This window comes from Bombus fervidus, chromosome 15, assembly GCF_041682495.2.
Source record: "Bombus fervidus isolate BK054 chromosome 15, iyBomFerv1, whole genome shotgun sequence".
In the NCBI taxonomy this organism is placed as follows: domain Eukaryota; kingdom Metazoa; phylum Arthropoda; class Insecta; order Hymenoptera; family Apidae; genus Bombus; species Bombus fervidus.
The window spans coordinates 7,555,878-7,583,871 of record NC_091531.1 but is presented as its reverse complement, the minus strand read 5'-3'; the positions used below and the strand labels follow the sequence as shown (position 1 = coordinate 7,583,871).

General features: G+C 31.9%; 5 protein-coding genes and 2 long non-coding RNA genes across 15 annotated transcripts; 3 read left to right on the top strand and 4 right to left on the bottom strand.

Annotated features, from left to right (window-relative positions):
• Positions 1–33: 33 nt before the first annotated feature.
• Positions 34–9,383, bottom strand: LOC139995078 (uncharacterized). 4 transcript variants are annotated; one of them, XM_072018230.1, is made up of 4 exons: positions 9,093–9,383; positions 4,986–5,162; positions 610–937; positions 34–300 (listed from the first exon to the last, which is right to left on the bottom strand). In XM_072018230.1, the coding sequence occupies exons 1-4, from the start codon at positions 9,111–9,113 to the stop codon at positions 125–127; spliced, it is 702 nt and encodes a 233-aa protein (XP_071874331.1). In that variant the 5' UTR covers positions 9,114–9,383; the 3' UTR covers positions 34–124. The 4 variants fall into 4 exon arrangements, with proteins under 4 accessions (XP_071874331.1, XP_071874332.1, XP_071874333.1 ...); XM_072018231.1 differs by lacking the exon at positions 9,093–9,383 and adding an exon at positions 8,934–9,066; XM_072018232.1 differs by lacking the exon at positions 9,093–9,383 and adding an exon at positions 7,634–7,759.
• On the top strand, positions 937–6,393 carry LOC139995083 (uncharacterized). Of its 3 annotated transcripts, none has more exons than XR_011801852.1 (5): positions 937–1,621; positions 1,752–4,372; positions 4,694–4,780; positions 5,078–5,284; positions 5,363–6,393. It is a non-coding gene; the product is annotated as an uncharacterized lncRNA (long non-coding RNA). The 3 variants fall into 3 exon arrangements; XR_011801851.1 differs by having other exon boundaries at positions 937–3,848; positions 4,065–4,372; XR_011801850.1 differs by having other exon boundaries at positions 937–4,372.
• Positions 7,696–12,528, top strand: LOC139995084 (uncharacterized). Of its 4 annotated transcripts, XR_011801854.1 has the most exons (3): positions 7,706–7,836; positions 9,378–11,076; positions 11,881–12,528. It is a non-coding gene; the product is annotated as an uncharacterized lncRNA (long non-coding RNA). The 4 variants fall into 4 exon arrangements; XR_011801855.1 differs by lacking the exon at positions 11,881–12,528 and having other exon boundaries at positions 7,696–7,836; positions 8,969–11,617; XR_011801853.1 differs by lacking the exon at positions 11,881–12,528 and having other exon boundaries at positions 9,378–11,617.
• Positions 12,529–13,089: 561 nt separating this feature from the next.
• Positions 13,090–15,633, bottom strand: Uri (unconventional prefoldin RPB5 interactor). The gene is made up of 6 exons (XM_072018224.1): positions 15,460–15,633; positions 15,045–15,294; positions 14,816–14,962; positions 14,596–14,743; positions 14,002–14,521; positions 13,090–13,909 (listed from the first exon to the last, which is right to left on the bottom strand). The coding sequence occupies exons 1-6, from the start codon at positions 15,520–15,522 to the stop codon at positions 13,784–13,786; spliced, it is 1,254 nt and encodes a 417-aa protein (XP_071874325.1). The 5' UTR covers positions 15,523–15,633; the 3' UTR covers positions 13,090–13,783.
• A 233-nt stretch (positions 15,634–15,866) lies between these two features.
• Positions 15,867–17,122, top strand: Rpl35 (ribosomal protein L35). The gene is made up of 3 exons (XM_072018239.1): positions 15,867–16,018; positions 16,440–16,576; positions 16,843–17,122. Exons 1-3 carry the CDS (start codon positions 16,016–16,018, stop codon positions 17,072–17,074), a joined length of 372 nt encoding a protein of 123 aa, XP_071874340.1. The 5' UTR covers positions 15,867–16,015; the 3' UTR covers positions 17,075–17,122.
• Positions 17,123–17,161: 39 nt separating this feature from the next.
• Positions 17,162–24,119, bottom strand: Ctl5 (C-type lectin 5). Its single transcript, XM_072018233.1, has 5 exons — positions 23,859–24,119; positions 18,302–18,406; positions 18,025–18,219; positions 17,745–17,950; positions 17,162–17,656 (listed from the first exon to the last, which is right to left on the bottom strand). Exons 2-5 carry the CDS (start codon positions 18,393–18,395, stop codon positions 17,498–17,500), a joined length of 654 nt encoding a protein of 217 aa, XP_071874334.1. The 5' UTR covers positions 18,396–18,406; positions 23,859–24,119; the 3' UTR covers positions 17,162–17,497.
• A 670-nt stretch (positions 24,120–24,789) lies between these two features.
• Galla-1 (cytosolic iron-sulfur assembly component galla-1) lies at positions 24,790–26,288 on the bottom strand. The gene is made up of 3 exons (XM_072018234.1): positions 26,020–26,288; positions 25,416–25,679; positions 24,790–25,340 (listed from the first exon to the last, which is right to left on the bottom strand). Exons 1-3 carry the CDS (start codon positions 26,171–26,173, stop codon positions 25,243–25,245), a joined length of 516 nt encoding a protein of 171 aa, XP_071874335.1. The 5' UTR covers positions 26,174–26,288; the 3' UTR covers positions 24,790–25,242.
• Between the last annotated feature and the right edge of the window lie 1,706 nt (positions 26,289–27,994).

The window sequence follows — 27,994 nt, the reverse complement described above, 5'->3', positions numbered from 1 at the left end:
GGATTGTATTAGAAAATTTGGAAAACACAAATATAAAAAGATAAAATAGTTTTTATTACAAAATTGCTAATCTTACAGGACGGACGCTTCTTATCCTATGCTAACAATAGGAATTGTACTAAAGTCACTTCTTAAAGGCTGGCCCGTACGTCGTCGATGGAGTCCGCGTATTATAGTTATTGCGAGCTCCAAAGTTGTTATAACTGTTGTCCAACGAGTTGGAACCAAATCGGTAGGGATAATTGTTACCATTGTTGAAACTTCCACTTGGTGCTTGGTAATTGTAGCCTCCATTATTACCTTCAACCACAAAATATAACAATTAGTTTTAATTAACTCTTCCAGCTACCGGTCTTCCCATAAAAATGGATTATAGTCAGACACCTGTCAGAGTTCCATAATTCATTTTAATTAATTATCAATTGAGAACTCAACATATATTAAGGTAAAATATGTACATCTTTATTATTTCTAAAGGATAAAATAATATTTATAGTAAGAACACAAATTATATGATTCTTAAATAATATTATGAACTATCCAATAGACTCGTTTGGGTAATAACCCTCTAATTATTAACAGCTGTATACCTGGGGAATCATAAATTACCTAAATTGCCTGCGTTGTATCCTCCACCTCCATTATTACCATGGAAGCCAAAACCTTGGCCACCACCCTGGTTATTATTATTATTATTATTATAACCATTGTTCTGAGTGTTGTACTGATCAGGATAGGTTGGTGTACCCTCGTATCTTACATCTGCATGAAAACCTGTCCTCCAATCAGCAGTGTAAGTCACAATTTGTGTCCTGCCATCTGGTAACTGAACTCTATATTCTCCTCTTACAGTTTCCCCATCACTGCTCTCGCGTCTGCCAAAATCATTTCCGGTTGCTTGGTCTTTCACTGCATATCCGAATTCGTAGGACATTGGCTGAAACGATGTTTGTATTCTTCTTAACATGATACTAATAGTAAAAGTGAAATAGAATTATTCTCAAATATCCTTCGATACCGTTGATGATACCAATGGCATATAATTATACAAAACATTTCATAACTATAGGTCAATGAAGAAGAGAGTAATATTTTAAATAAGAAAACTACGAAAATATTAGGACAAAGTGTATTGCTGTCCATAGATGCCAAAATCCGTATCTTTGAAACTTTATTGCTACAAACCTAACTTTCTATCATCATTATTCTTTCATCTCGATTTATCTTTTCTTTTAAAACATACTATATGCATAAAATTTCGAGATTTAGGGAAGTTATTTTTTTATAAACATGTAAGTAGTAGAATAAAATCTGATGTTGAAGATTTTGTATCTTATTTTTAGTTAGTAATTTAATTCTAGGTCAACTTTTGATTAATGATATCTCAATAATTACAGTAACGCATAAACAATGGAGACGTTATACTCTATAATCTCTATTGTGCACGCACGAGCTTTATTTGCATGTTAGGTGCCGATCACAGATTCTGTTGTCGGACTTTCTATTAAAGTGGCTTCTCAGATCGCCGCTTTGAATGTTTTCCTAACCTAATTCAATGATTTCATTATTAGACTATTGTCTTCCCTATGTTGCTTGATAACATGAAGATGCCATTAGAGTGGTTGGAACTGTTTATTATATTCTTTTTATGTAATCTTATTTTTCTGTTTAGATGATAAATAATTCCAATAATTTTTGCTTATATAATAATTTTAACCAGTTTCATCATCACTTTCCTTTTGATTTTCTAGATAATTTTTGTGATTGATGTGGAACAATAGATTCTTCTAAGTGAATGCAACATGTGAAGAAGACATTAGAAAGTGTTACACTTTAACTGGTATAGTAACTTATGATTTGTCAATTGTATCATCTCTTTGAATTACTATTATTACACTAATCCTTGAGATGCTGATACCTAATTGTCTAAATACTTTCTCAAATTGATATATTTCCATTATGTGACAATTATGTTTATTATTATTGCCAATGTAATATTTCTTTGAAACCTCTTTGGTTCACTATAAATACACATGTAGAAGATTATTATAATTTCAGTATTTCTTAGATTGTTATTCTCATTATGATATTTCCCTATATTATTATGTATTATTTTCCTAGTAACTTTTCTAGATTATTATTATTATTTTATTACTCCCATCATTACACTAATAATTAATTTAAATTTTCTAACCGCAGACTCAGTATAAGCTATCATTTATGGTTATTCAAGAAGTTAAAGTGTTCATAGTTATTCACACAACAACTATCAAATTGTTTTAATACTGTATTTAACTTGTATAAGAAAAAAAAAGGATGTATTGTAAATGCTCGGAATTACACCATGTAAGTGGTTACACCAAGTGGCTGAACTTTCTTCTAAGGAGAAGTGGTACAGATGAAATGACTGAAGAAGAACAACAAAAGGAGGAAGGCGACTGTGATTTAATCTGGCTCGCGCCAGGCCGTTCGACCCCGCGGCTAGAACCGCGCAAATGCACATAACCGGATCGTTTAGATTCTTAAGATGATTAGCTAATCGGCAGTAACGATTTGCTACGGATGATGCCTACGGTCGCGGTTCATCCTATTAATATTGTTACATCAGACTAAGTTTACGTCATGCTACATAACCGGATGAATGTGTAACATTTCATGGTGGAACACAGGGATTCCGGTGCCCACGTACCATTTCCAGAACCTGGAATAGTGCCATGGGCACAGTTTCCTGTTTCCTCTTCGTTGAAGTTATTTTTATTATAAGTAGATGCTGAAGATATTCTTTCTTAATATAATTATTATTTTTGTCATTTTATGAAATACTTTGTTAGATTAGATTGTTTCTGTGTTGAAATATTTATTATATACATTATCTCTCTGTGGAATATTTTTTTATGAAATATCTTTTCACTTTTTATGGAACGTTTTTTTATTTTAAATATTCTTTTCGTAAATTATCTTTTTCTAAATCATCCGTATTTAGAAAAAATTCTCCTTTAATTCCTCGAAATAATATCTTCACTTCAGAAAATTCTCCTGTTGTGTATCTCTTTATACAATTTAATCCAAAATCCTCCCAGACGTATCATCTCCTTGGTGAAAGATTTGTTTCAGTATTTTCAACCAATGCGAGTGCATTTGTTCTGCGTTCTCTTTAACTCGCCAACGCTTATCCTCCATTAGAGCCCGCAGAAAGTTATGCCAACCAGCATTCCTGATTTCATACATGATAAACTCATTTACCCATCGAGTGCGTAGAGCAACGATTCCAACAATCACGTGCTGTTCATCTTATGGTCGTCTAGAAGGATCCAACTACCATAGTATGTTATCCTGTCCCATCACGTGCATACATCATCTCTTCTCTCCTGGACTATCAATCTCACGTTATAAGACGCGTTACGGTATTATATACAAATATAGTATAATACATACATAATAAATATAGTAAGTCATAATCAAACCTTGTAAAATTTATATATGTTATAATTTTATCTTTAATAAGGACGTTATATTCTTCTAAATTTTTAAGGGAAGCATTTTTAATCGAAAAACTTTTTCTAGGGAAATGAAAATTTTAGGGATATTTCTGGGTTGAAATTCATGCTAATGTATTTGAAGTACCAAGGCTTTAAATTCTATTGGACACTTGTAGGATATGCGTAGCCATTTTGGTCACCTATATAAGGGATGTTATATATATTGCTTTGCAACGTTATAACCGCACGTGTTAATGTAATTTCATCGGTGTTGCAGCGACTCGAGGAGTGGTTATTGTTCTCTGTCGCAACGAAGTTGAAGTGCTTATGAAGAACATAAATTCCCGTAATAGCGCTGCGAAGCGAGTGGTCTGAGATCTCCTTTAAATGATTCTACGATAATTCTTCTCTTGTTACAGTTGAAATAGACGATTACCATAGGAGATTAATAAATAAATAAAAATTAATTGAAGATGAAATTACGATACATATAAGTTTTATAAATTTTGAACAATTAACTTTTGTATTATAAAATAATAATAAAAATTTTACAAATTCTAATAAGTAATCATTTTGAACTTTCAGGATATTACGATAGAAGATAACGAAGGGAAAGAGAAGAGATGCTATCTGGCTAAAACTAAAGTGCAAAATCGATGTCCGGTCGATCCATTCTACATTTACGTAAGCAGATCGTGCATTGAGTGCTCGACAAAGTTCAATGTTACTTGTAGAATCAGCGTTAACCCAGATCTATTCATCTATTGCAACCCTTGCCTCTACTATGAAACAGTATGGCGGAAATGCAGAATGAATGGATCAATGAGTAACACGGTTTAGTGAACTAAATCGTTCAAGATCACTTTCCTTTGTGTTATCTCTTCAATTAACTGGTAAGTAATATCTTGTTAAAAACAGATCCCATTTTTCAACTTTCTTCCTACATTTTTTTTTTTTTATTATTTTTTGTATTCTCCATAATCTCCACAATGTTATTGAAATATTAATACACTGAACAGAAATTTTATTTTTTACTTTTGATATAATACTTATATTTTTGTAATTCTTCGTTATATTGAATTATGTCATTACGTTATTATATCAAACAAAACTGTTTTCAATATCAAGGAATATCCTAAAAAATCCGTTATTGTTTGATACAGCAATTTCTCAGAATAATGCAGTGTTTCTAACACCAAAATGAATTTCCTTAGGGTAGCATCAATCGTTGAAGAGAACGTAATTTAGTTTCTATCGCAACAGCGAATTGTTCCTTGTTCTGAAACCAGCCCAAGAAGAAGGTAATTAAGTTTAAGCAATCGTGATCGTTAGATGCACAAAAGAAGAGATCTTAAATGGCAAGCAATAAATAAATTATACCAACTATCTTATGTATATCTAACCATCGTTCTACGATTTTGACAGAATTCAGATTGATGATTTATGGTTAGTAGAATTTTACAAGGGGTGTAGATTGATTTATTTTAGATCACAGTTGCGCCTTACCTGATCGACGTAATCATTATCGTTCCCATTGTCGTAATGATGATTACCAAGACCATTTCCACCAGATGTTCCATGGTTGTTGTTGCTTCCAGCATAATTCCCTGGGACACCGTATTGGGTATTCAATGGTGGTTCACATTGCACAATTCCTATGCTCACCATGAGGGCGAGAGTTAACTGGAAATTAAGGCCTAGTTAATCGCATCGGACACTGAGGAATATTTATAGGATACACCTCAAGAATTACTTCAGAGATCTACTGATATTTGTGGATTATACGTTAAAGATTACTGTAACTAGTGAGTAAGAGTACTCATTGTCAGTGACTATGTTTTATGGTTCGTTTCAAAAGTCTAAAGGTAAATGAATATTTTAAGGTAACCTTCGGAAATCTATCTGAAAACATAAAAACCTATCAGTGTCTCAAATCTCAATAAAACGGCATTGACCTAATTATTGATTCTTAAATACTAAAATATTGCTAATAATAATATTGTCAATAATATTATCAAGTTGCTATTCTCTCATGATAATCACTACGCATAGCGTTAACAGCATAATAAAGGAGTAGCGCGGAGGAATAATTAATTCGAAAGGTATCAGACAGATTCCCAGGCATAGAACAGATGCGTCGCGTCGAAAGCGCGAGATGATCAAGGCAGCTCACGTTGCGTAGGCGAGAAATTGGAGTCGTGAGCCAGCGTTTTCCTCCCGTTTCTGTCGTGAGAAAGCCTCCGAGTGCGCAAAAGAGAGGGAAACGTTGCGTCATGTCACATCTCGTTCAAAATCAGCGTCAGATTAAGCGCGATTGCGGGAGAGGAAGAAGAAAGATGAAAACGAAGGAATTAGACTGTATTCCGTTGGACTACAACAAGTTCTCGTTAAAGAGTCGTCTTGTTACATATATATATCCTTTTACAAGGAAACAAATTTTTCAAACTCACGCAGACCACCAGTCACGCTCGCTGTATTGTGTACTGAACAATGTAATAACAGAATATTGGGCCCAAATTCATCCGGATGTGAAATAAGAAATGTAACTTTCGTTCATGAATAAGTCAACAGTGACTTAATTATATCTGTGAAATGATTTTTTAAATTCCAAGAGATGTTACATATTCTATTAAAGAATTAATAAATAATAAAATTTTTCAGGATTATAGGTTAATTGAGTAACATATTATAGAGGATAATAAATGAGACACTTTTCGTTCAATGAAAATATGTCCTATTTTGCTCTGTTTTCCAAGTAATGGAGCTTTAACGATAAAGGAGTTAAACGCCTAACATCAGGCAGCCCGCTATACAATTTTCTGAGGCGCGATGTTCGAAGTATACATTTTCCTTTTTGTTAAAAATAAAGTATAATTGGATAGAAGTTTATTGGGTAAAAATGTTCATCTTTAAACTATCTATTATTTCCAAATTTTCAAACCATTGATTATATTTATAATTCATTAAAATTGTGAAATTCTTGTAATTGTTTTTATTATTATTTTAAATTAATCAAATTGTTACAAGTTTGTTACATAACACTTTTAATGCTCTTTATAATTTTTTAAAATTCTCTACAATAATTATATTTTCGTTCAAGGATTTTTCTTCAGTTCTGGTTATTATAGATGACACAATCAGAAATATTGGAAATGGAATTTTCAATTCCATTGTACGAGAAAGTTGATGGAATTCACTTTTAATTGACTACCCAGGATATGAAAGATTATTCTAGTTATATTTATCTCATTTTCTTACAAACAAAGGAATTCTTTATCTGCTATTATTCTGATGAGTCAAATGATTGAGCAATCCGGCACGTATGTATATATATTATTACAATAATTTTTGGAAAATGGCTTAATTTTTCAAAATCAGTTATTACTATGTTTATTAATATATCATTATATTATAATGACCTCATATTAACATTCCACAATGTTCTATAACTTTTTTCTAAAATACATCGTTAAGAAGTAAAAATCGACAATGATTTATACGGCGAAGGGTACCATTGTTTACTACATAACGTAAAAGACAAAAAGGAGAAAAGTCTTTCTAGATAGCTAATTATAAAAGCTGATTATCTGTCGTGTATAATATGCCTTATATGCGCATGAAGTTATTAGATATTAATTGTAAGAAAATTAACCTACATACACGATGAACGAATCTCTACTCTAATACATTAACAAAAATTATTTTGTATTAAACATTCTCATGTCACTACAAAATAAGAAATACAAATAATTAAAATTTAATTAATTCAATAATTTTACAACTAATCCAATAGTTCAAATTTCATTAATGCAATAAATTAAAATTATCTTCGCTTAAATTTCAGTGAAATCATGAAACAAGATCACGATATCTTGATCAACATCAAGCTAAAAATGTATCAACATTGGATCTCGGATTTTAACTTGAATCTTCACGTTTAAGATCTTTATAGCGCCCTCTGGGACACCGATTTTCGTAACAAGCTGTAGTTGCAGCCAAGCGTGTATGTGCGTGATGTCATTTAACGCGAGGTTAGAATAGTTGCACGTAGAACCGGTTGCGAAACGCATATGTTGTTATTTATATTCCCGTGTAAAGCGTACGTGCCTGCGCCGCATTAACGGAGATGATTACACGGGACCAAGTGCACTTACATAATGAAATGCAACAGCCTACTGTGTATCTACAAAATGAGCCATACAACGTCCAACTGCGCCTGACAACCACTACACTTCACGCACTAGGGAGTACTGATCGCGTAAGATGACGTTGATCTAACTATTCATCCCAACTGGGCGCCCAGATCATTTTCTCCCACTCCATTGAAGCAGCGTCAACGGTGGTCGAACCACTTGGGGTTAGTAAATTGCACTTGCAATATTTGCGGTTAGGAAAATGAAGAAACTTTCATTTTTCTTTAAATTTTTATACGTTAGATCTAGAAACTAGTTTCAAAACTTGAAATTGATTACATTGGAATTTAAGAGAAACTCGGTTTTTAAAAGGGATGGTTGATGAAATTAGTGGAGTGTACATTCATATATAAGTGGACATTTAGAAGTTATGGCGTTTTAAGTTAGGTTGTAATTAAACCATTAAAGAACAAACTGTGGAATAATGCGTAAAAACTACTTGAATTCAATATTCTTTTACAATAATAAATTTGAAGATCTAAAAATTTGAAATTTTGAAAATTGAAGATATAAAAGATTTAAAAATAAAATATGTTAACGCAGCCTTGACGCTTGATAGATTAATTGACCAAACCGACGGTAAGTAAAATTAGTTTATGGAAGTGTTCGTAATTTTATGAAAGAAAATAATAATTAAATATTTTATGCTATTCACAAGTGCTAAGGATAGGAAAATTGGTGAACCATGTGAAAGTAGGTAATTATGGACAAGAAGAGCAAAGGATTGTAATTTAGGTTATCTTAAAGGGAATTATTACAGGCTCAGAAGATTGAGGATTTCCATGGAATACTGCCACAAGCATTTAACGTTAATTTTACATGCAATTTGCTAATTTGTGGATTAAATAATATTGCCTAAGAGTACATTATTAATTAATTATCTTGCAGTCTTCTTAATAGGAACACTTGTCAATATGCTAAAGTTATAAAATATCTCAAAATCCGTATATTTACAATTTAGAAAATTAAAAATTTGGAGGTTTAAGAATTGAACAATTTTTGTTTTGAATTTAAAAAACTAAATCGAACTAAAAAAAATTGTCAATTGCAATTAAAACAACTAAATATTAAAAAACGATATTAAGCAAAATTTTGAATTCTGAAACTTAAAAAAAATCTAAAATATAAATCTTTAAACATAAGTTTTAAAAAATTTTAGGCTTAAAAAAATTGAAGTGATCAAATTATAGGAAAGATTATCTTTCCTTGATCAACTATTCACCGCCAATATCTCATTCAAAGCAAAAACGTCCACTATTACCAAATCCATTGATCAGCAAAATTCTCCACCAACAGATCTGTAAGACCACCCAATGCGTCCCTGAGATCACTCCTCACGTGTCAACGACAACGGAACTCGCGAAGCGGAATAGCACCAGCACCAACAAAAATTCCACTCCTCGGTGAATTTCCTGATTACCTGTCGCACCACTCTATCCATACTGTCGGAAGATATTCAGAAAACTGAAGCACCGTGCGGAATGCTGAATTATAGTGACGTTTTGCGTTATAGCTGGCTTATATAGAGAGCTCGCCTACGCCTACAAAGATTCATTTCCTGTCGGGCACGGATCCTTCTCCAGTACGAGGATGATCCGCGTGGATATCCCCCCGTGTATAAAACTGGGGGTCTCCCCTTGTACTCCAGTTCACATAGGAACGCCAACCGTGTGGAAAGCCCGCGCTTTATTTCCCATTGTTTCAGGTGTCTGGCATGTGCGATTTTGGGGCGGCGCTACTGTATGAGAGGAACGCGTCTTCCAGAGCGGAGAAAGCTGATTACTTCACCGCGTGGGACACAGCCTTCCAGCGGATCTAACATCAGGACTAATTAGCCAATCGGGCCTTAATTAAGACACAGGACCATTGTCCATCCTCTTAATCTTGTGGCGTAACACTTCTCTAAATTTTCTTCCCATATCCTCATACCATACTAAGGAATGACGCACAATTTTAGGTTATGTTGGTTTAATATAAGGAGAACCGGTGAAATGATTTCATTCGTATTCTATCTTTGGTAAATTGAAGGTATTGTAGTGTCGAGGATCTGGAATTTTAAAGAAGTATGTGCACGCATCAGGAAAAAGTCGGGGTCGAGGTTGACGTCGCGAACTTGATCTGATCTGTACCGGTTTCTTCTATCGAGTTGATTTATGAAATGGATTAGAAGGAGGAAAAATTAAGAGTGACTGATGGTCGAGGATTAGATTGGAGTATATGATGCTGATGATCAGTTGGTTATGAAAGTAGCTAATTAAGGTAATTACTGATATTTAAAAGAGGTACCAAATGTCAGTATAATAAGCGGTACCATACTAATATGACCAGCTATTTTCGAACGTTATTTACAAGTCATGAATTAATCAAATTTAGCTTCAGTTATGTTTATAGAAAAATTCAATACTTATCAATATTTGAAAAATTTAAAGATAGAAGAAATGAATAGCTGAAGTGCATAAATAGATAAATGAATGTGCAAAGTATGTACTGATAGTTAACATTTATGTGGTCGTAGTCTCGTTGCACCTGTTACATTCTTTTAATTTGATATTCATCAGATTAAAGATTATTAATATTAAAACTAATCTCTACTGTAGTTTAAAATTAGTATTACTGTTAAATATTAATATTAGTACCAATAATATTAGTATGAATACTAATGAAATGCTTTATATCTCCATCTTATATACCTGACACGCCAAAAAAAAAATATTTTGATAGAGTGTTTGCTACTCCGTGAAGACAATCGAAGTTGCGTCAGAGTACAGAGGGAGATTTATTTATTCCATCGTCGACAGACCGCAACGCATCTCCGCGAGTGTCCATAATCTTGGTCAATAATATTATACACGCAACGACGCGTGTCAAGGAATGGCACGAGTTTGTGTTTAACGCAAATGTGTAACGCAAACGAACGCTGGATGGGACAAGATCGGCACGCGGCCCTATTTAGAAAGTATCCTCCGTATTTGAATGGCGTTAAAATCATCTTTCGAACTGGTCATTTCACCTATGCGACTATGTTATTACATTACTGTGAATAATCACGTTTCGTAATTCATCTCCGTTGAATCCTGCTTCTTCTCAACCGGTGAATGATGACATTTTATTTATCTGGTTCATTCAAGCAATATTTATAGTCTTGTTTCAGTTTATCGAGATTACCAGAAAGAAAATCTAATAATTTATTAGTAATAAATATGATGGTACTAATTTGAGTGATTTATGGGATGCCTCCCATGGTGGTATACTCTGGGAGTGCACATTATTAACCTAATTGAAGGGTCGGACAATGCAGTTCTATAAATGGTTGGTCCAACGAAGTAATAAATCCACAATCATAATAGTTTTACATTCTACTAGTTATAGTTACAATTTCTAAGGCGTGAAATTTTACTTGACATGTGAGTATGAATAGATAAATATTAGCAATTTTCTTCGAAATTATAGAATAACATCGAAAAGTGGTAATTAATTAAGTCATTCACCAGTCAAACAACTGAGAACAGTTTTTCATGTCCTAGGACCTCTTTGAAAAGTTAGGCAAACGCAACGAAATTAATAATAATCGTTAATCTTGTTTAGGACAATAGGCGTAATCATGAGCTTACGATCTAATCTCTCGGATCAATGAGTCAAATAAACCTAATCAAGACCGGTTTATTGTTTATTTAGTGTGCGAATTCTCACTTTCGATTCCTTTCGTAACCTTTCCCTGATTGTTCGCCGTTACGTGAACGGAAACAATTGCGTTGCGATAAACACATGCTCCCTCTAGGGACTATTTGCTTAATTAACAATTCTTAGAAGATTTCGGGGTAATTCGTGCTCTAGTTACCGAAAAGTTGCCACTTCATTGTTTCACTAAAAAATTGTTTGATCCCACCCTTATTACGTAACGTACAAATTTGCATTATCTTTGTTAAGAAATTCTATAAAAAGAAACATTACCTTCTGGTATTATTATAATTTATATTTTATTCTAATTTATGATTTATAATTTATACTATTTGATATTATATATCTTTGTTATCATGATCCCTGGTAGCATATATGTAATGAATGATAGGAAATTAATTATTTACAGAAATGGAATATAAAAGATTTACAATTTTTTTCCTATTAAATGAGATTAAGATTTTTAATTTAGTAAAATTATATAAATTATGATTCAGCTTTTTATGTTAATCATATTTCTCCATTTTCAGGATTCTTCAGATATCATAGTAGAATTTATACGTAGACAATAAGAAGATAAAACATGATACAAATGCTATAGGATCTTCCTACTTTCTCCAGACGATTAAAAAGGATTCTGCAGACGATCTATTTAGATAATCTTTTTCTCTCTGAAGCATGATAGACAAGGTCATTATCCGCTCAAAGGATGCTCTAAATTCATTTCAATTTTACGCAACGCATCCTTCAGCACAATTTGACCGATCTCCTCTTTCTCTCCTCTATATGTATATGGTTTGATGTTACCATATCTCGTTGTGAAACAGCGTGATGTGAATAATGAATTAACTGGACGAAGAAAAGGCATCATCCCAGTGGGCGCCTAACAAAAAGTCCATTATTTCATCATAGTTGGCGTCACGCGACCCCTTCGATCTGACATCGAGATCGAAAGTAAATCAAGGATGCATATAAAAGTGCTTAAGCACTTTCAAGTCAGTTTTACGTAAAGATGAATCGAAAGGAATCGCGAGCTTCTCAGAAGCCGAATGTATCAACTCCTCACTTTTTGTAAAATTTTCACTTATTCTATTCTTTTTTTATTCACACATGTATATCCTATTTAACTTTAAAAATAATAATATATAAATAATATAGGATGAAATTAATATGAGATTAATATGAGATTTTTTTGTCAGGAATATACTACAAAAAATTTTTAGAACTTTTTTAAGATAATCAGAGTTTCTACTATAAGTTTATACTAGTAATAGTATCTGATGTATGATATCTTTCGTAATGTTTACGAAATTTGTACTCAAGATTGTTCTCGAGCTTCTTCTTCCAAGGAATGTCAATATATCGTAGCAATTACGGAGGCGCGAATAACGTATAATGAAGGACGTGAATAGCGTGAAAAAAACAATGCTAGATAATGTCAATATCAAGTCGACTGTGGTTCAAGATTAATTTTCTAATTCGTGCCAAATTAGGATACTATCTACCAGTATGAAATTATGTAAGATAACTTGTCTTGATATTGTGGGATTGTGAAACGGAAGCTCTAAAATTTTTCATTTCTAAGCTTTTACATTGTCGAATTTGTACATATTTCCGCATTTTTTATATTCATACATTCTACATTTCTATATTTTACATTCCTATATTTGCATGCTTCAAAAGAGAAAGAAAAGACAAATAATACAAAATCAACAGCAATCTTAATAAAGTAACAGCAATTTCAACCAAATGTATTAACATCTTATTGACCATTCCCAATAAAAAATCAATTGTTTCATACATAGTCACTTGTAATATTTAATTAATGCAAATGTAAATTATTTTCTATTCCTCTCTTTCAGGGAGTGTTCAAATCACAACATTATATAATCCTTTTCATGCAAAGTTTTATTCTGCACTTTCACTATTTAAGGTTATTACAGTTTAGAAAGATTATACGAAATTATAAAAGTAATCTTACCTAACAAGAGAACGTGATCATTACTAACTACGTACTTATGTTACGAAATTCATTATTAGCTAACCACAATAGAAGCAAACAGCGCCAAATTTGAATTAGATCCTATCAATATCCTATCTAGACCCTGGACTATAGAAAGTTGGTAATATATATTTGCCTCTCCAAGTGTATCATCACAGTAATTAGTATTTTAACAAAAATGTCGCAATTTCCTATCGTAAATGAACATTTACAATATATCAAGATAGATCTGAAGGTTAAAAATGAAAAATAATTTCTTCATTAATCCATTCTGAAGTTACACTTTTTATGTTCCTCAGATTGAATAACTATTATATGCTCTTGAATAATTATATATTCCTAATAAAAAATTAATAACTTTAAATTAATAAAGTATTTTAAAGATTGTTATAGAAAAAAAATATCAAAACAATTATTTAATGCTATATGTGTCACTGTCTTCGTTGACGTTCTCGTTTGAATTTACTAGCAAGCCTAGTATTGGTACTCTTTTCCATCTTTTCTAAAGCTCCCTTTGTATCTTCTAACATGTCCTTCTCTTTGACATCCTTCACTACCTAAAAATTATAAAAATATTTCCATCATTTCATATTACTATTATAAAGCAGATTTGTATATTAAAAGATTGTATATATTTTTTATGAATTACAATTTCATAAACTGAAGGTTTAACAGTGTCCTCATCTTCTTCACCCTCGTCTTCTGTGCTATATTCTGGTGGAACAGACTGCTCAGGAGGCAAATCATTTGGTGATCTTTTCAAGATAGATTTAGGTTTAGAAAATAATCTATAAATATCTGCAGGTGTTTCTATCGAATCTCCATTCGATTTTGTAACCGATTTATTTTTAGAGTGAGTGAATTCTATCTGAAGAATATCTTCTTTAAAATCTACCATGTCTTCACATCCTTTCTCCTTTTCTTTCATCAAATTTTCTTTTTCTTTTCTTGAAAGATCTTCTGGTTCTGCGAATGAAACCAATTTCTTAACTTTACAAGTTTCGACTTTGTGTTGATATGTATCAGAATCAGGAACTTGTTTGTTATTATCCTTAGAATCATCTTCTTTTTCTTCTTCTTCACTATAAGAGGAACTTTCAGATTCATAATAACATTGTCCTTCTTCCAATTCTTCTACTCCAAAAAGTTCATATGCTTCATCTCCTAATCTATTAATGAGAATAACATTAAAGAAAATTCGAAATTTCAGGAATTAGAGAAATTAGAGTGTTTATAAATGTACCTATTTAATTCATCTGCTAATTCTTCTTCAATTTCAAGCTGATCGAGCCTATTAAATAAATCATCTTCTGTCTCTATCTTTTTCCTGTCTTCCTGCCTAAGTTTGGCTAATTTCTGATGATACTCTCTTTCCCTTTCTCTGTGTTTTTCTGTAAGAAAAATTAAAGGATATTTAGATACATATATAAATCTATTCATACAGAAGAGATGAGAATAATTACTCTTCCATTCTGTAATTTGATCTTCATTCCAATATTCCACAACTTCTCCACCAGCATAATCTTCAAAAAGATCGCTTTCTATCATCATCATCCTAGTTTCATACAAATCTCTTTCCTTGTTTAAGCTCTTTAGCATTTCTTCAGATTCTAGAAGAAAATTTTACAACTATCATTTATTAAATTCTAATTATTAATAGATTATTGCTATTTCACAATATATTGATCATACTTTGTATTCTTCTTTCACAAAGGGCAGCTGCACCTGAAGCACTATACTTTGCGAAGTATCCATCACCCAAGCAGGCAAGTATTTCATTTGTGTGAATCAATTTGCCTTTCATTAGTGCTCGTTTTCCAATTGGCACCGTACAGTTTACATATAATTCCTTCTGGAAAGTTTTTAACGTTTCTGCAACTTTCTGGTGGCCTTTCTTATAAGTTGTCCATATTTTGCACTGTTCCTCGTTTTGTTGGATTCCCTTAAAAAATATTACACATTTTTTTAATACATAATTATTTGCAATTTACACAATTATATTGTGAAATATTTTATCAAGATAATTAATTTTAGATTTGTGACAGAACAAGTTAAATAAAGAGTTAATTGTTTAATGAATTCTTTTGTTTCTTCATTTTAAACCTACCTTTGCAAGAGCTTCATCCAAAAGTAAACGTCGAACTTTCTGCGTATCGTTCTCAAAATTCATTGTTAAATGAAAAAGGTTAAATAACAATATTTCTCAAAGACGAGGAAATGTGATTAAAAATCTCTACTGACAGTAAACAAAAGATAATGCTATGTTGTATGTATGTATCATTTTTGTATTATCAGATCTGATATTACATATACGAAAATATAATAACAAGTATATTAATATCAGTACTAATATTTTGCAATAATAAATCACTTAACACAATCACATTTTAATCTCTGTTTATATTGCCATAATTTTTATCGAAAATATTCTTTTAAGTTCTTTAATTCTTCACACATAACCTGGAAAATCCTATTCAAATCTGAAAAATCTTTGCAACACTGCGGAAGATGACGAAGACTTCAAATATAGTAAAATACAGGAAATAGAGGACGCTAAGATCGCAGTACGATACTTATTCGCTAGAGACATGTAGTAATGTCTCTTATTGGTTCATGATCTTCTTCCTTGTTTCCTTTTTCCGTTGAAGAGGAGTAATCGCAAGATGGTTAGTGAATTGGTGGAAATCTCTTTTTGTTTAAAACATCCTTCATAATTGTTACTTAGTTATTTGATTATAGTATTTTCCATTGCGATTTTGCAAAGATATCTTAACATTTTTGTTAACGGAATCGCGTTTGATGACAAACGTGCGCATAACCTCTCAATCCTTTAACAAGATATTTAACATTTTATTTTTAAATAAAAATTTTTCGCTTAATCACTCGTTTTTTGTATGTTAGTTATGTTTTGAACATGTTAATTAACTAAATTGAATGTTGCTTCGTTTCAATTGAAAATCAGTATTAGGGAGATATTATAAATTTATGTTTTCATTTGCAACAGCATCAAAAGAAACATGTGTCGAATGCCGAAATTATCGAAATATGTAAAAGTGCAATTTAAAGAGCAGTGTTGTGTTGTTTCAGGGTAAGGTTAAGTGTACTGATCTGAGGACAAAAGACAAAAATGAGTTGCTCAAGCAGCTGGAAGAGCTCAAAACCGAGTTGACAAATCTTCGTGTGGCAAAAGTTACTGGTGGTGCTGCATCTAAACTTTCGAAAATGTATGTATATATTTTATATAAAACCTCTATTACTTTACCTCAAAATTTAATTTTAGTTAAAAATTTAATTACCATAAAATCAACGTAGTAATTTAATATAGCTTCTACATTCGTAAGATATATATAATTCAACTCAATTTTACAGAAAATAAGTTTTTATTTATATCTTTAATTAATATACTTAAAAGCAGTATTCAGTGTTTTAAACGATTAAAAAATTATTTGAATGAGTTAATATTTTTATTTTTGTTTTGTTTGTATTTCAGCCGAGTGGTGAGGAAGGCAATAGCTAGGGTATACATTATTATGCATCAGAAACAGAAGGAAAACTTGCGTTTATTGTACAAAAATCACAAGTACAAGCCTTTGGATCTGAGGCCAAAGAAAACTAGAGCTCTTAGGAGAGCTTTGACGCCTTACCAAGCTAACAGAAAGACTTTGAAAGAAATCCGTAAACAATTTGCTTTCCCTCCAAGGAAATATGCTTTAAAGGTGTAAATTGCGAGGTACTACAGGATAAAATAAAGGTTTTTTAAAAATTCAAAACTGTGTTACTTTTCAAGGACAAAAAGGGACAATTTTAAATTTATTGGCAAATGCTTTTTATTTTGTATAGAAAAAGGGTACAAAAGTTAAACTTAGATATATGCAGCTTCTAGTTAATCTAAATCTAATGTAATTCTTGATTGTTTAATATCTAATCGATAAAATTTTAATTCAATTGATTTCAAGGATATAAATTCATTAGAATACAATTGTGAATGAACGAAGAGATTTAATTTAGTTTTTAATTATAATGGATACATAATAACATATAAATTAAAAATCAAGAAATAGAAAAGTTCCTTCCTATTCTTGGTTGATTAAGAGATCTTAGGTACTGAACATTCAAGAATTCACAGAAGCTATAAAAAGAAGCTTTTAAAGGCGAATGCCAGGGTTTCTGGAAAGCACGAAATTCAAAAGTTCGTCGCTGTCTTCGCAGACAAATGGTTTCCTATGATGACAGGCTACATCGTGCCATTTGATACCGTCATTGTAAAAGTTATTCAGGATCGACAAACAAGACTCGTCGTTACCCTGTAACATAATTCCATGTATTATAAAACTATCAAAAACGCAAAACAAAAGAAAAAATTGAAAAAAAGAAAATACAAAAATAAATTACCTGAGCAGCTTCACGATTATCAGGTTGTGCTTGGCCATATCCACCAGTGTGACTCCAATCTCCAGAGTTACGCTGTGTGGTGGGACCAATCTTAGCTCCAGAACCTGACCAGAACCATCCATTAATATTTTGCGGTTGGAGATCTGGTCTATCACAGCCATTGAAGTTGCATTTACGTCCAGATGTCCAAATATACCTTACATTCCCTACATAAAGATAGAAATGAAGAAAACTTCAAAATGTAAACATAATGAGAATAACATTCTCTTTTATAATTAACCTCTTGCTAGTCGCTGTTTGATAAATTCATTTTCTTGTGGCGTTTCAAGAGAAACTGCATCCATACAGTGTCTGCGACAGATATTACGTGAATCTAGCCAGTCTACTTCAAGGCTTCTAGTCGGTTGGTGCTCCCAACTGAAGAAGTATGAATGTGCAACACCTCTAGCGTCCCTATAAGTAGCATGTCGTACCCCTGAAATAATATTTAAATAATCATCTATTATGTTACAGTAAAAATATTAAAATAAGATGTATTATGGTTAATGAACACTAACGATTAGCACAGCTTCGTGGATCAGGCAGGGCCAGTCGGCGTTGAGCATTCACCACAACGGCGACGAGAACCAACATCAACCATATCGCCCTCATATTTGTTGCTCCTGGACAAAAGAAGAAAAAACAATCAGATCTCTATACTTGATATAATAATCCAAGTAATTTTCTACTTGAGAAGCGCCTAACATCCAATTAAAGAAAAGATATTATATTCAAGAAGTTCAACATCCGAGGCGACCTCGTTTAATGGAAAAATAACAGATAGCGAATGTTCCAGGAAAACATGGTTTCTAGCGTTGGATGCCTAGCGAGTAAAAGTTTCTTGGGAACGAATCTTTGTCGAGGGTGAAAGGAGACTTTTCAACGGTGAATTATGAGCTACGAAGGAGGAAAGGATCTCTCACGACGACGATGAAGAAAAATGCTGGAGGATTTTGCAACAGGTCTTTATTTTTTTGTGGCGTGCCGCCGACTTTCCTCGAGGCCTTTATTGCCTTGTTGCAACTTTCTAAATCGTCCTCGCGACAAAACAAAACGTCGGACGATCCGCAATTAATAGCTGCACTGGCTATCTGAATATGAAGCAATTATCTCAATAACGTTCTGTAACGTAAGAGATGACGTTTCTTAGAATGTAGATAGTACGAAGAAACATAATTTCACGAAGATCGTGAGATCGTTATCTATACTGACAACTTGACAAACAACTAGAAGAAGATATGAGAACTTTAAACTCCTTGTGCTTAATATGATAGTTTCTAAGTATGCAGATTGGTGACACTATGGAAACTGCTGGGAATTGGGTTGATTTCTGTTTTACACACATAAAATACATTAGCTAGATAAATCTAACTTCTACAGAATCAAAGTTAATTTGATAATTGCCATGTTACTTTGGGTGGTTTTGAAAGAATTCAAAAGTCGCGCTACATTCAAATAATGTGTTTTAAATTGCACAGGTGATTCAAACGCAATGCTGTTAATCATCTCTATTACAGTCTCCTGTTTTCATTTTGCACATGTACATATACATGTAGCCATCTCTGTTTTAATACAGAGACACTATTGGTTTCTAATAGCAGATCTAATATCATTATCAATAGTAAGCAGAAATATAGTCTGTTTAGAAATTTGAGAATGTAGCAGATGTGATCTCTATCTTGCATAATACCGATATTAGCTATTTGGTGTTTTGAATAAAACACATACACAAAAATTAAATAGTTTCTACGTTTTATAATCTTTTTATCAGCAAAAAATCTACCGGGAAGCGACCATTCAGAGAAGATTAATTCCTTAAGATGGGAGTTTATGACTTAATGAGAAGGAAGTTGCTCATTTTCATGTTAAAATATAATTATATTTACTTTTGCAATCAGTGTACTTTCCATTTCATAATTCATATAATTGAAGTAGTTAATGTACCGCCATTGCGTTAAGTAGTTCGTATTCGATTATCATATTGAATAACAATGATTCTTATTTAGGATTCCACGCCGCTGCGGACTTAATGAAGCTCCGCACTTAATGGCGTGGCTTTCGCTAAAAATTAGTGTCAGCGGTCATTCACCTGGATTGAAGAAATGTTAATGCTGTCCCGGAAGAGATAATTCAATTATAAACTAAATAACTAAGAAACTTCGTGTATAAAACGATCCTTGACCGCAGAAGAGGAAATTTTAATGTACAATCACTCACAAAAGTTTTTCAATTTTACCATAGAACACATGTATGTATGTATTGTACGTATTACATAATTAACATTACATTTTGAAATTCCATTAGGACTGTAATGAGGCACGATTGCCATGATTGTACTGGTAAAATTGGAAATCAATCTGAAGATGTATGAAATTTCAAGGTACTTATTGCAAAGATATATTTGGTAAAAGATTAGTATAATAATTTTAAATATAAATAACTGTTTATTTAAATACTTTTATAATTTCTATGAAATATATACTTGCTCTAAGTATTTTGTAGTTTCTATGTACATATTCAGATTTGTTTTAAACCTGTGTTTCATGTAATGCATATAATATATGTATTCATAAAAGGTCACCAGTCTTGCAAATTTGCATAATACTCAGTTAGAGGTAATATTTGATTAATTGAATTATAAGAGTCATTTCAATGATTATTTGACGCAATACAGCTTTCCAGTCATCTCCTCATGAATTTCTGCAGATTTACCTTGATAAGATTTGAATCCTCCTGTTTTAATACTAAGCAACAAAATAATTATATGTGAAAGTTACGAACTGCACTAATTAGAGTTTTGAGATGAAGAAACGAGTTGTGACCGATGCATAAATCACTTTATCGATTGCGGCTTACGATTAAACGACCCTACGCTTTCGTTGAGGATTCTCCGGAAGCAAGGTGTTAAACGGACTCGACATACAGGATGAGGCTTTCGACAGAATGTTTTTTTATCTATTGCGCAAGAATTGTATTGCTATCCTGTCACGTAGAGATTAAGAAATTTTACGAATTAATTCTACGAATCTACTAATTATGAGGATGTTCATGGAAATCCATATCTTTACGAACACAATAAAAAAAATGAAACCTTAGCAGAGATTTTTTTTATCTATTAGAATATTTATTTTACTTTGGATATTTCATGTGTGCATTCTGTGCATAGAAATGAAATCTAAGCAGGGATTTATTTCAGAGTACCATACACATATTTGATATTTGATATTACATCAAATATTATGTGCATTTTTCACTTTTTAATTCCTGCCACACTGATCTATCTAATCACAAAAAAATGTGGCAAAAAATATATATCATTAATAAAGAATGTTTTTAATCGACTTCTACATTTCAAATAATATAATATATAGTTGGATCTAGTTTGTACTTAATTTGTACATAAATACCAATGCCAATATTTTTTGCAACTTTTATATTTAACCATACAAGATAATATTTTTAAAAATTTCATTGAGATTCTTATAGTTATATTTTTCGCATTATTGTTTAATATTTTTATGTATTTTAAGGGTTAGGTGTAAGTTAGTCTCTAGTTAAAGGGTGAGAAGCACGTTGGTAATAGAGGAAGAGAAAGAGGGAGAGATCGTGGCTTTATTTTGTATCCGCGTATATGCTCGTGGAACCGTTATCTGGCCGGCTTTATATCGTCCGGTTTACGTGGTCGTCTGTGTGCTCTACGTCTTTCTTAACGGCTCCTCGTCTGTCTGTAAGCCCGCTGCATACGCGTATTCGGGACGAGTACAACGATACAAAAACGAGACAGGAGCGTGCCAATGCGTTCGAATAAAGAAAGAGGATGAAGAAAATCGGTGCCGCTTCAATTTCGACTTTCGCCCGATCCAGATCGATCGAGGATCGTTATTTCATCCGTGTTCCATTTCTTTGTGACATGTTTCGTTTGTGCATGAATTTTTGGTAGTATATGTATACTGTATGTCGAACGAAATTATGGATTCATCGACGGGTGCCCATATACTCAACGTCAACATACGCAGAGGTATTCTCACTTGTGTGTTAAAACCATGCTTATGCAAATGCGTTCTTAATGACATGTGGGTCACCGGTGACACCTGTTCCATTTACATCTTTATTTCTTTTCTTAATGTAATTTACAATGATTTAAATTTGTTCGTGCATTAATTGTAAATTCTCAATTATTTCAAATTACATTAAAATTATTACATTAAGAAAGAAATAAAGCTGTAACTGGAACATTTATTTTTTAATGTAATTTAGAATGACTTAAAATGAGCAGTTAATGCATCAAACAATTTTTAAGTAGTCTTATAATATTTTTTCAACTTTCTGATAGACTAATTGCCATTTTTTAATTATTTTGAATTACATTAAAGAATGGAAACGGTAAAAATTTAAACATTCATTTCTAATGTAATTTAACAATATTCTTCTATTATTAATATAAGCATTATTATTATATAAAGCATTTTTTAACATTTGAAAAATAATTTTTGAAAACATTTTTATGTAAGCTATCATATATGGACGGTTCAATAAGAAAGTATTAGTTTAGGAAAAAAATTGATCTTTAATTCAGAAACTTTTGCTTAGCGTGTTCAATGAGGAAGAGAATTTCTCTTCGATTCAGTCAGACAAGTGGTTTCGTGATGGAAATCGCGAGCGTAAAAGCTGGTTTGCTTCTTTTTTCTCCTTTTACGGAGGATATCGTAATGAATTCCCGGCCGAAGTAATACTTCACGTGTTCCACAAGTTGCATCGTTGCGTAGACTTGTGGAAATCTTACGCAAGGAAAGTATATACCTTCGCAAAGATAAACCCCATCGCCTCTCACGAATCACAGAGAAAGTGAGTGATCTTCAAAACAAACGTGTTTACCTAAAATCTCAGATGAGGCAAGCAACGATAGCCAAAGATAATGCAGAAATTTTTCTTCTTAGAGAATAAAAAATGAACAGTAAAATTCTTTGTTAATAACTTTTACGTTTGAATTCAAAGAACAAAGAAGATATAATTAGTACTTATTAGCTAAATTTCTTGTTCTTAAACTATGCATATATATATATATATATGGAAAGCGTGAGAATTAATGAGCAGAATCTCATACATAGTGTGAATTTGGTTAAAAGGTTCGAGAACAATATTATGAGGTATGTATGAAAAACTGTGAAATAGCTAATTGAGCATAAATCATTAAGTAAAGGTAATTGAGAGTGCGTCGTTAATTAAGAAGGTATCAATTATGTACGCTTTTGTTTGCTAAAATGGAGGCTTTAATTTGATATCGGAACAAAGAACTGAATCGCAAATTAGGCTTTGCTAATTTCATTACGTAATATCATACAAAAATTTTCCACGACAATTTTGGTAAACAATATCTTATTTTAGCTAACCTAACATATTTCGAGGTTCGAACAATGACGCACCGAATTTGTCCAAACTTCTCTCCCCAAAATTTTATATTATGACAAAAAATAATTTTTATTTTTTATTTAATTAAATAATCATTTATTATGTCATTACTTAGTGATAAAGCTTATATTTTTATTATCATAACATTAGAAATCTTTTAAATGAAAAATTTAAATTTTGAAGCGTCATTATTAGAATCTCGAAAATTCTAAATTCTAAACAATCACATACTAGATGATTATTTGATAATTAGTTAAAATGAATTTATCAAACTATAATTTTACTACAATTATTTTATTGTATTTCTACTATGCTATTTATTTGCTATATTGCATAATTCTACAATACTATTTTCAACTTATATACGTTCAAAATTATAGAATTTTATTGACTTTATTTTACAATTCAGTAACATTCTAAATACATGGGACGATACATTCACCAAGATTTTTATTAAAAGGTGAAAGCAATGAGAATTGATGATAGTTGAACTCGCAATGAACCGTCACGTACCATCACTGCGGGCATAATGCGCGCGACGAAACGCGCGAAAATCAGTTAGAAGATAGGACCATCGAAGAGAAAGCTCGGAGAGTCATAGCGCGGGTCAAGCAACGCGACCGTTCGATTCACGAAGTCGCTTTCGATTTCTCCAGGTGCACTTACCTAAAGGGAATCTTCCTCTGGACACTTTGTTGACCTTTGTTCACCCTTGACGATCTTCTACCCAAAAAGTCAATGACAGGAGTAAATTATCAATAAAAATACTAAGATACGAAAGAGTATAACTAGAACTTCTTTCGTGGGCTCCGTATATATAAATTGGTATTAGTTTGGTTTCGCTTAGGCCAATGGGGAACGTACTTAAACTCGTCTACGACTTGTCGATCGCGACGAGAAAGAAGAATGAACTGCGATGTACGAGCAGGCAACCGGTATATAGCCGGCCCACATTCCCTTCTGGCTCGAGTAACCCAGATTCTTCCCACTCGAGTGTGTCTGGGGAGCATCTCCGGGGGCCTGAAAGGGGCCCTGGATAATTCCCATCTTGTCCCGGCACCTCTCACCGGTCGCTTCCCTCCTGCCCGTTACTCGTGTGAGCTTCCTCGAACTCTTTCGGAGCTAGAATTCGTTTTTCTCGCGTTGCAATCCGTAGCTGGTAATTGGATTCTCCTTAAGGAATTGTCCTTCCGCTGTTTAGCTTTGCTCAGACTCGTTAGGTTTCATTGATGAACGTATCTATTGCTATTTGGATTACTTCTAGTATTAATATGATTTTTTAATGAAGAAAGAATGGTGAACCAAGGATGTTTGCAATTTATAGGAATTCTTGTCACATTTGGATTATCTTTATACTTAAATTCTATCCAATTCTAGGTGTTGATTTTTAAATAGAGTAAGAATATTTTCAAATATATTTACAATGAGCAGGATATTTGGATTATTTTTAGTATTAGAATATATTGGGAATTTGTTTTTGAATGAAAGAAGTATACTTACTATTAAATTTATAGGAATTTTTATAACATTTGGATTATTTTGATTATTTTTAGGAATAAAAGATAATGGAATCAATTGTTGAATAAAATGGAAGGAATTCTTATACAAAGTATATTTACTACAGAATTTACAACAATTTGAATCATTTTTAGTATTGTTACTGTAATATCGTATTACCGATGGAAATTGGTTATTGAATAAAAAATGTTTTTATATCAAGTATATGTACAATTGAACTTATAGTAATTGATTTCTATTGTTATTCAAGATTTGTAATACGTGTATAAAATGTCACATTTAGAGTAACTATAGAACCGTGCTATACATATATTTATAGCATCATTAACTTTGTACAATTAAATATAGAATTGTATTTGTATTCACTAGAATCCTCAGTAAATGTGTTTTTTTAGTACATTCTCTTGTACTAAAGTGAAGGTTGTGTTTGTGTCTTCCTCATTATATATACTAATATTCTATGAAGATAATCCACTATAGATGAGCAGTATTGAACCTAATGAAACCCATGCACCACAAAAAAGCTAGGCTTTCACTCTTCTTCTTGAATACATTTCTCCACCAATTCTCTCAAGTTAGGATTTTCCATGGCAGCTGCAATTCTTTCCTTATCGTTTATTTGTTTATTTACTGAAATATAAAACATTTAATATACACTAAGATAAATTGGTAATTGTTATATATGAAATGATTGATTGTACTCACTTTCTTGTTCTGTAGAGTGTGCACCTTTCCTAATGTATATATCTAGTTTAAAAAGGGCTACTAAATGACGCTCTAGTTTCACTCTAATGCATAAGCCAATCAATGTTGCCAGAGAACAATGGGGCACTGTTGGATTGAATTCAATGCGAATTACAGAAACTCCTTTGGGAGTTTTCTTCAAAATCTCAACACAGTCTTCATAAACAACGTCCAATTGCTCCAACGTTTGTGGTTTCTCTGGATCCTTGATTGTCCTTAACAAATCTGTGATTTTAAGTTCCATAAGTTTTGATAAAATAAATGGATTGCTAGTAAATCCTTTTGCATTAAAATATGTTACTCATCTTCTGATTAATTAAAGAAAAAACAACAAATAACTTTATACATGAAATTTATACAACTGCAAGTACAAAATATGTAATGTCAATGATGCTTAATTTTTAGCAAAATTTTTAGTCATTAAATAGGTGTACTGTTACTAACTTGTTTACAACTTTTGGTTAAACAAGGGCTTCTATAGAAACTGTTATTAATAATCAATATAAATTGGTTCAATGAGAATTCTAATCGGTTCATTTGTATTCAATTTATAATATGAACTTGCCATAAACGGACTCTTTTAACTCAGTGTCAGATTGCGAGATCAAACTTTGGGTTTTCGCATCCAGATATCCTTCAACAGCCTCCATTTCGTCGTTCGTCGGCACACCATCTCTTATCTTTCCCCCCAGTGAAATTTTTCGTAAAAATGACAACATTCTTGCCCCGTTCCCCCCTTGTCACTTGCAACAGTCAGCGATACATCATTAAAATTTATTTATATTATGGCTGGATATTACAGTGGACCTAACCTCTGGTCAGCAACTTGCAGAACGCGTAGTGAACGCGTCATTGTGGCGCGGAAGTTCAATAACAAACAACCTTCCTGTTCCAAGTTTGTTATACCAAATTATATTTCAATCCAAAAGGGAAACAATTCAAAAAGAAAAAATTATAATTAATGCGACTATTATTGAATAATACGAAAATCATGGAGGTTAGATGCAATATGACGAATGGATGATTTTGGAAAGGTAAATGAATTGAAAGTCTAAAGTTTTTAAATGTGTGTAACACTAGATTATTGCAAATTTATTAATGTAGAACTTGTTAGACCTCGTACAGTCCCGTATATTTTATTTTATTTAGATATTACACAAATTTTAACATATTGCTCGTATTTTCGTAGAACATAAATATAGTAGGCATAATTATAATATATGATCGAAATTTTATGATATGTAACCATGTTACATCAATTGTAATCTGATTTTATCCAAGGACGATCCCAGATTATAATAATTTAACTTTATTAATCCAAGCTGTCATACTTAATTTACAATTTTATGTCGATTTGTACGCTATCTGTTGATATTCAGTATAACTAAAACAGCCCTGCAAGTCATTGTTTAAATCTGATTTTGTCTCAAAAAGCAAAAATAATCACCCTATTGTTTTAGTGTATTAGAATGCGAATATTTATGCATTATTGGAAAAGACAAAATGTACAGAATGCACATATTATGCAAACATACATAAAATATTCAAAATGTAGTATTTCTTGGAATATTTAATATATAAAATAATTTTATGTGTATCCGTGTTCCAGTAAAAACATAAATTTTATAAATCAGCAGTTTATAGATTGTTAACAAATTATCGTATAATATGAGAACACAATCCCGAATTCTATGTCGATGTTTTTTAGCCGCGTGTTAATTTATTGATTTTCGCTTCCTAGTATCAGTACCGTAAATACATATAATTTATTTATTTAATAACTTTTACAAACTTTATATATATATATATAAAGAACATAGAAATTAACATATTGCTGTACGTTCTAGTCGAACAAACAAGTTCTATATAACTTCGGGTGAAAAAGAAATTTCCCTTCCTCATTATCATACTATACGCGTGCCTCATTCGTCATTGTCATAAATAATGCAAAAAGACACTATACTATACGTATCCAGATGCCAAGGTCCCATTTTATATCCCATAAAAGATTATGAGGATTTAAAATAAGATGAACGAACTTTCACAATAAAAAATTTAATTCGGATATTTATGCAAATTTATATTTTTATGAAGAACCTAAGCAGAAATTTCTTTCATAAATAATCTAAGCATAAATAACAATGTAACTAATTAAGAAATAATTATTAGGCGGGAAAAAATAATTCTATGGACTTTGGTTCCACTTAACTTTCTAAGTAAAACGTTATACTTTTTATCTTATAAGATGTAAGCTATTTTTGATAGTCCAATCATCCATGAATTACACTATCCAAGGTTACTTGTATCCAAGATACGAATTATTTCTCACTGTCGAATTTTAACGCTCTGCAACCTTGAGCGACCTTGCATGAGATAACGCAGTTGGACTCTCATGAATAAAGCAGAATTTCAGTAGAAATTTATTTTATCTACTAAATATTATAAAAAGCACTTTTTATATTATGTTAATTTTCAAATGAACTTTCAACTTTGTTCATCTGTTCAAGTTAATTTTTAACTTTCAATATGTCATCAATCAT